Source organism: Ostrea edulis, chromosome 1 (genome assembly GCF_947568905.1).
Source record: "Ostrea edulis chromosome 1, xbOstEdul1.1, whole genome shotgun sequence".
In the NCBI taxonomy this organism is placed as follows: domain Eukaryota; kingdom Metazoa; phylum Mollusca; class Bivalvia; order Ostreida; family Ostreidae; genus Ostrea; species Ostrea edulis.
Window position 1 is genome coordinate 37,663,772 of NC_079164.1, and position 9,247 is coordinate 37,673,018.

At 32.0% G+C, this 9,247-nt stretch overlaps 1 protein-coding gene across 1 annotated transcript in view; it reads left to right on the plus strand.

The window, feature by feature from the left end:
• Nucleotides 1–9,247, plus strand: part of LOC125657217 (integrator complex subunit 2-like) — a 34,271-nt gene that overhangs the window by 10,367 nt on the left and 14,657 nt on the right. The window contains exons 3-9 of the mRNA XM_048887896.2: nt 522–738; nt 3,851–3,981; nt 4,358–4,552; nt 4,828–4,997; nt 5,202–5,327; nt 5,415–5,486; nt 8,805–8,919. Of these exons, the coding sequence (XP_048743853.2) occupies nt 522–738; nt 3,851–3,981; nt 4,358–4,552; nt 4,828–4,997; nt 5,202–5,327; nt 5,415–5,486; nt 8,805–8,919 (1,026 nt within the window). The remainder of the gene's footprint in view (nt 1–521; nt 739–3,850; nt 3,982–4,357; nt 4,553–4,827; nt 4,998–5,201; nt 5,328–5,414; nt 5,487–8,804; nt 8,920–9,247) is intronic.

A 9,247-nucleotide genomic window follows, 5' to 3' on the forward strand; every position in this document is an offset into this window, starting at 1 on the left:
TTATCTGTAACTTTAGGTATTGTGAAAGTGAGTAAATGTGTATTAGCAAAAATTACCTCACAGTTTATCTCGTTGCAGACATTTAACTGCAGAAAATACTTGCTGTTTTCTTTAGACCAAGAGCAATTTAACATACCGTATATCAGATTGGTTCCATGTATCGAGTAATTTTAGCCCACTGGAAATGTGGGCTCCTTTTTGGCGGATGAGGAAAATTCGCCAAAAATCGAAGCACCAAAATTTCTAATCTCATAAATGATACACTTAATTGTTAAATGAAAATGTGCCAAAAATAATGCTCCAAGATTTCAAATTATTCTTCAGAGAAAAATGCACTAAGTACTCCTGAAGCAAATATTACCCAATATACTTAGCTCCACTCCAGTATGTTGTCTAATGGGCACTGTGGATAATCTGTTCATTCAATGTTGATGTAAATCAGATATATGTACCATTAGTTTTGAAGTTGGTTTTTGGTTTTGCCTTTGTAATATTGAAGCATTGCCTTTATGAATTTGCAGATCAGAGAGTCAAAAACTGAATTTTACCAGAAGAGTTCGGAGTTGTTTGAGAGCCTGGTATATCTGGAGGAGGTGTCCGATGTACTCTGTATAGCCCAGGCAGAGTTGCCTGCCCTTTTGCCGATTACAGAAGTGGCAGAAACTCTGCTTCATGTCCCTAATGGTGGTTGGATGTTGTGTCGACTCGTGGCCAATTCTCCTGACTGCTATAAAGAAGGTTATTACATATAGCTTTCTAAAGAAATACATGTATTGTAGAAATCCTAAATATGTGGAAATCTTGGTATGAGAAATTATTGTAAAATATATAAGTTTAGGGGGGGGGGGGACAAATTTTCGTTGGAGTTAGCTTGTTTGTCAGTCTTTAGACGTGATTTTGGCTGGGCATGTTCCGAGAATTTAGTTCATGGAATTTTCTGAAAATTTGTACACACTTCATTCATCATATAAAAATCAGCATGTAATATTTTCACCATGTTTGGAAAAAAAATCTTCATTTTAAATGTGTTTTTTCAGCTTTATTTTGATTTGAACAGTATTTTATTCACATACATATATATGATATATAGAAGATACTTTCAGAGATAGGATCGGGCAGCAGATGTTACCATATGTACTCGTATGAAATCCGCGTGCAATACGTGGACCCGTTTGTCAGGGAAATGTTTAGTAATTTCACATTGACTCTCTTATAAGTCGGATAGAATTTTTTTTATCAGATTGCCTGGCGTCTACTCAATACCTATTTTCTAGCAAGAGTTGGATGAGTGAGGGAACAATTTCTCAGGGTTTATTCATTTTATTATCTCTTTATAAAGGTGATTGAAACTATTATGATTTTACCACTCAAAATTGGTTACCTATACAGTGGAGCCTCGTTAATTCGGACACTTTCGTTCCCAGCAAAATCGTCCGGATAAATGAAGCGTCCAGATAATTGAATCGCATATTTTCTAGCTTTGCATAAGTAACCGATATGTGTCTACTTTATTGATGCAAAGTGAATTAAACACATTTTATCATTGGATTTAACCATTTGCATTAGTAAATAAATTATGATAATGTTAACATTTACATGTATTTCAAAGCACTAGAATTTAATGTACATGTTCAGTGTATTTGCCTGTGCTTACATTATACATACATATGATCCCTACAAATAAATATACAAAACTGTGTACCGTATGCACTAAAACAAATAATGAAGCACTTTATGTAACTATAAGTAAATAAATCATTAGTATCTAACATAATCATTTACACTTCAAACATTTCATCACACTTTTACTTCTTAAAGAGGCCGGTAATTTCCATCTGTCACAATTCACGGCCCCGGGTTCGGCGGTCGGTTAAAACAATCTTCATAGTCCAAAGTTGATATAAGAATTTCGTGATTATCATGTCAGTTGACAACATTCTTTAACCAAAATTCAATCTGCTAGAGTTTATATTTCTTATTCTATAATTATCCAAGACAATATCGGGAGAACAAAATCATTTAAGCTCGTAATATCAAGACCTACTACTGCTTTGATCTAGTCACGCGCACCTATTATTTTCATGATGCGATAATAACGGAACAAAACTCGGTTGAAACTAACATTACAGGTACATACAGAATTTAATTGTCATTTTCCTTAAAATGGTAATTTTCTCACTTCTACCCAGAGTTTAAAAATTCGAAAGCAATAAAGCTCTACAACATCGTAACAAGAATCAATCGTACACAGGTACATTCTACATGCGTGACATTCTAAACGTTAAAAACTTATACTACATGTGCATGAACATACATGTATATTTCGACACGCCAATTAACAGTATAAAATCCAGAATCTAGAAGTATAACCTACACTCTTTAGATTTGAATAAGCCGATATTAATTTACGAATCGGTACAACTGATATGTGTAGCAGTTAAAAAATTATCATTACGGCATGATGTTTAATTTATTAATACTATTAGGGTATTGATCAAGACTATGAAATAATATGCTACAGATTTATTTACAAAATTCAACACTACACGCAATAAAGATCTTGTGTGTGAAAATTGGCAATACAATGTCTCGATCGGCACGTACTATCTAAAGGACTTATCAGCACACCCCACCTAATTGGAGGGAGGTGTTGACAGGGTACAGGTAATCGCTTCAATTAGACAGTTTGGCTTGTTTTCTTTATAATTTACGCCTTACTAAAATTGTCCGACACAGACCTTCCCTAAACAAAATTACCGTCTGGATTAACGGTACAATTTTCAATGCATTTTAACGTTTTGTAGTAAAAAGTGACCGTCCGGATCCGGAACGCGAATTTCCGGATTAATGATGCAAAATAAAGTATAAAAATTCCTTTCCCTAGAAAAATCGTCCGGAAGGTGAAGCGTCCGGATTAATGGCGTCCGGATTACCGAGGCTCCACTGTAATAGAAATTAAGTTACAAGATGCTCACTGCCCAAACTATTCAGCATTGGGGGTTTTCATTGTCCAAACTATCTCTTTGGTCATTGGATAATCAATGATTACTGATGCTTAATTACAATATGTAATGGGGATCTCACACTGCAGACGCCCCTTTAATCATTTGACAACGACATATTATACGACAGTCTGCATTTGTTTATTGACATGCGCCCCAATTTAAAATGATTATTACAGGTAAATGAAAGAAAGATTAATTATATCTACATTGCAAATTTCAATATGTAATGAATATTTAGTGCACTGGTTCCATGCAATGATAATAAATAATGGAATGCAGAATCACGATATACTGTTCTACTAGTAATTGGGCTCATTCACATCAAAAATGCTGTATGTTGACTTTAATCAACATGTAAAAACAATGAATCAAATATATTTTCACAAATAACATTGCAGTGGTCTGTATTCAGGATTGTTATTTTGCTATTCAAACAATCAGTCATGGTGATTTGTTACTAAATAAGCCGACATTAATGCATTAAAAACACCGGCAAATGTCACAATTCTTAAGTAGTGTGACTTGAAAAAATTTCAGTTTTAGTGTGTGCATTTAAGTCAAACATTGACTTCAGAGTCAAAAGTTTACTCCCCATAAAACCAACTTACATGCGAGTGTATACGGTATGTTAATTCCTCTGATTTTGCTGTTTGTATGAGTCTTCATTGTTTACAACCCAGGGGTAGTTGTATGTGGAATGAATAAAATGAAATCTTGTTTAGATCAAGTTGAAAGTAGATATTGTTCTTAAGAACATTTATCTAATTGTCTGTACAGTAATTCCACTAGTATTTTTGGGTGGCTGTTTATTCCTGTATAAATGATCTCATTATCTGGTTGAGCAGTTTGTACCAGTTTGGTGTCTGGGGGTGACAGGCAGGATGAGGAATCCGTGGGAGGGCGGAGGAGGATAGAGGTGCTCCTAGCACTGGCCAGGATGAACCCAAAGGAAATGTACAGCATCAGGGCACTCTGTGTAGGTTCCTTTGTATTAATTAACCTGTAAACAAGTTCACCATAGGGCTGTGTTCAAGATCGTAGTGGCTAGCATTGGGGCTAGGTATGGTGGCTGATTTGTGCCATTTAACAATTTGTTGTGTTTTTGTTATTTTGAGGCGAAAAGTAGCTAATTATCATTTTGGGATGTAAAGGTGCTAAATACTGTTTTGTTGTCTTTTTGCCTCGAAATAACGAAAAGACAACAAATTGTAAAATGGCACAAATCAGCCACCATACCTAGCCCCTAGACTAACTGTTACTATCTTGAGAATGCAGCCCTGATTGTTTGTATGAAATTGAGTGGATATGGAATACATGCAATGTGTATTATTGCAGCAAATTATTAAATGCAGGTTGAGAATTGTAAGATGCCAGGATTAGCTGTGGCCTTGACCTTAGAAATGAACAAAGTATATGCCCAATCAGGAAATGACAGATTCCAGGAAGACTCAAACACTGACATTGTGGGATTTGTGAGTGGAATGTTGCTAGGCAACGATACCAAAGTCAAGGAATGGTTTGCCCAGTATGTCAAAGTTGGGCAAAAGGTGAATAAAAGTCGTATATAATGATTAAAAAATGTGATAGACCAGGTGTTGTTCAGCTAACATATTGAAAATCCTTTCGTTGACAATCATTAAATGTAAATTTCTCTGTCTGAATAAAATAGAAGTCATCAGTGTTGGCAGCAAATCCACATTTCTCTTTAAAATCTCTTGATTTGAATTTTTGAAATGAGTTTTTATGTGTAATATATTATGCAATTGCTCTTGTCGTATAGATAACAATCTATCCATGGTAAATGTAAGGTAAAATATTTCAGTTGAAGAGAGACGCATCTGTGACCCAGCTTCACAGTCTGAGACTAAGTCTACTGGAACAAATGATTTCCATACTTCCAGATGGTGGAAGTACAATTTCCGAGTCTCAGGCCATTAAAGCCAGTGCTTTTATACGGCTGTACTGCGCCCTAAAAAGTATGGCAGCCTTCAAGTAAGTAATATATGTATCCAGTACCAAGTTAGATTCTACATACTTGTTTATGTACCAGATTTACATGTACAGAAAGGGCTCATATGACATAACATGAAAACATGGGTTGAAAATATATTTGTGTATCTATGAACTTGTAAATACAGTTCATGTACATTTAGCTATATATTAGAGTTTGATTTTATGTTGATTTTTTAAAAATAGATTTACGGATGAAGAGATGAAGATTCTGTTGAGACTTATAACTTCCCACCCTCCGTTAAGTAAAGCCGGTGCTAGATTTGTCTCCCTTGGGTTGTGCATGCTGATAGCCTGTCCGTATTTACTAGGGTAAGATGAGACGTCTTTTTATTGCTACCCAAATGATTGTTTGTGAGATACTGTTCATGTAACAACTAATCATATTTCTGTCTACAGGAATGGTGACCAAGAAAAGGTGGCAATTAATTGGATCAAATGGTCCATAAACATGGAGAAGGAATTTAAACTGTAAGTACCTGCTGTAGGATTTAAGCTGTTTGTAATTTTCATTCAAGACTGTTATGTGTGCCGCATACTGTTAATGGGGATATTTACGTGCTGTGTTGATTTACTTATGCTGAATAATGTGTTGGCATAAATCTTCCCCATGTATCAGTTACTCCATATTGTATTTCATAATGAGTTACTCCATATTGTATTTCCATAACAAGTTACTACATTTCATATTTTATAATGAGATTCGTTTATATCAACATCACAGTTATCATATGCACAAGAAGCATAGTTTTCCTCATTTACAGTACTGAAATGTTGATAAAAGTAGAATACATGTACACTAGTAATAAGTATTCAATATTCAGTATTTAATACACTAGTACACTAGTAATAAGTATTCAATATTCAATACACTAGTACATTAGTAATACATATTCAATATTCAGTATTCAATATGTGTACTCTAGTAATAAGTATTCGATATTCAGTATTCAATACACTAGTACACTAGTAATAAGTATCCAATATTCAGTATTCAATACACTAGTACATTAGTAATACATATTCAATATTCAGTATTCAATATGTGTACTCTAGTAATAAGTATTCGATATTCAGTATTCAATACACTAGTACACTAGTAATAAGTATTCAATATTCAGTGTTCAATACACTAGTACACTAGTAATTAGTATTCAATATTCAGTATTCAATATGTGTACACTAGTAGTAAGTAGTCAATATTCAGTATTCAATACACTATTAATACGTATTCCATATTCAGTATTTAATACATGTACTTTAGTAATAAGTATTCAATATTCAGTATTCACTATGTGTACACTAGTAATAAGTATTTAATATTCAGTATTCAATACGTGTACACTAGTAATACGTATTCAGGATTCAATACACTAGTACACTAGTAATAAGTATTCAATATTCAGTATTCAATACACTAGTACACTAGTAATAAGTATTCAGTATTCAATATATGTACACTAGTAATAAGTATTCAATATTCAGTATTCAATACACTAGTACACTAGTAATAAGTATTCAATATTCAGTATTCAATATGTGTTCACTAGTAATAAATATTCAGTATTCAATACATGTACACTAGTAATAAGTATTCAATATTCAGTATTCAATATTTGTACACTAGTAATAAGTATTCAATATTCAGTATTCAATATGTGTACACTAGTAATAAGTATTCGATATTCAGTATGCAATACACTAGTAATAAGTATTCAATATTCAGTATTCAATACACTAGTACATTAGTAATAAGTATTCGATATTCAGTATTCAATACACAAGTAATAAGTATTCGATATTCAGTATTCAATACACTAGTAATAAGTATTCGATATTCAGTATGTGTACACTAGTAATAAGTATTCAATATTCAGTATTCAATGTACGCTAGTAATAAGTATTCAGTATTCAATACACTAGTACACTAGTACACTAGTAATAAGTATTCAATATTCTGTATTCAATATACTAGTAATTAGTATTCGATATTCAGTATTCAATACGTGTACACTAGTAATATATATTCAATATTCAGTATTCAATACACTAGTACACTAGTAATAAGTATTCAATATTCAGTATTTAGTACACTAGTAATAAGTATTCAATATTCAGAATTCAATACACTAGTACACTAGTAATTAGTATTCGATATTCAGTATTCAATACACTAGTAATAAGTATTCGATATTCAGTATTCAGTACACTAGTAATAAGTATTCCATATTCAGTATGTGTACACTAGTAATAAGTATTCAATATTCAGTATTCAATGTACGCTAGTAATAAGTATTCAGTATTCAATACACTAGTACACTAGTAATAAGTATTCAATATTCTGTATTCAATATACTAGTAATTAGTATTCGATATTCAGTATTCAATACGTGTACACTAGTAATATATATTCAATATTCAGTATTCAATACACTAGTACACTAGTAATAAGTATTCAATATTCAGTATTTAGTACACTAGTAATAAGTATTCAATATTCAGAATTCAATACACTAGTACACTAGTAATTAGTATTCGATATTCAGTATTCAATACGTGTACACTAGTAATAAATATTCAATATTCAGTATTCAATACACTAGTAATAAGTATTCAATATTCAGTATTTAGTACACTAGTAATAAGTATTCAATATTCAGTATTCAATACACTAGTACACTAGTAATAAGTATTCAATATTCAGTATTAAATATGTGTACACTAGTAATAAATATTCAGTATTCAATACATGTACACTAGTAATAAGTATTCAATATTCAGTATTCAATACACTAGTACACTAGTAATAAGTATTCAATATTCAGTATTCAATATGTGTTCACTAGTAATAAATATTCAGTATTCAATACATGTACACTAGTAATAAGTATTCACTATTCAGTATTCAATACACTAGTAATAAGTATTCAATATTCAGTATTCAATATGTGTACACTAGTAATATGTATTCAATATTCAGTATTCAATATGTGTACACTAGTAATGCATATTCAGTATTCAATATGTGTACACTAGTAATAAGTATTCAATATTCAGTATTCAATACACTAGTACACTAGTAATAAGTATTCAATATTCAGTATTCAATACACTAGTAATAAGTATTCAATATTCAGTATTCAATACACTAGTACACTAGTAATAAGTATTCAATATTCAGTATTCAATACACTAGAACACTAGTAATACGTATTCAATATTCAGTATTCAATACACTAGTACACTAGTAATAAGTATTCAGTATTCAATATTTGTACACTAGTAATAAGTATTCAGTACACTAGTAATAAGTATTCAGTATTCAATATGTGTACACTAGTAATAAGTATTCAATATTCAGTATTCAATACACTAGTACATTAGTAATAAGTATTCAATATTCAGTATTGAATACACTAGTAATAAGTATTCAATACGTGGACACTAGTAATAAGTATTTGATATTCAGTATTCAATACACTAGTACACTAGTAATACGTATTCAGTATTCAATATTCAGTATTCAATACACTAGTACACTAGTAATACGTATTCAGTATTCAATATTCAGTATTCAATACACTAGTACACTAGTAATACGTATTCAGTATTCAATATTCAATACACTAGTACACTAGTAATATGTATTCAATATTCAGTATTAAATACACTAGTACACTAGTAATAAGCCTCAATGAGAACTTGAGCTTCTTCCTCAGGCTCTTGGTAGTAATATTGTATCATTGTTTTATGTGTGAAATCAAAAAGAAGGATAATGTACATTTTCAGTGAAGTCTCCAGTGCTTGTTCATTTGGTGAAATGTTGTTCCTGATTGCTATCCATTTCCATAGCAACAACATGTCAGCCATCTCTGACCTGGTGTACCTCACCTTGGGGTTAAAGGTAAATAGAGGGTTAAAGGTAAACAGGAATTAATGGTAAACAGAGGGGTTGAAGGTAAACAGAGGGGTTAAAGGTAAACAGAGGGATTAAAGGTAAACAGAGGGTTAAATGTAAACAGAGGGGTTATAGGTAAACAGAGGGGTTAAAGGTAAATAGATGGGTTAAAGGCAAACAGAGGGGTTAAATGTAAACAGAGGGGTTATAGGTAAACAGAGGGATTAAAGGTAAACAGAGGGGTTATAGGTAAACAGAGGGGTTAAATGTAAACAGAGGGGTTATAGGTAAACAGAGGGGTTAAATGTAAACAGAGGGGTTATAGGTAAACAGA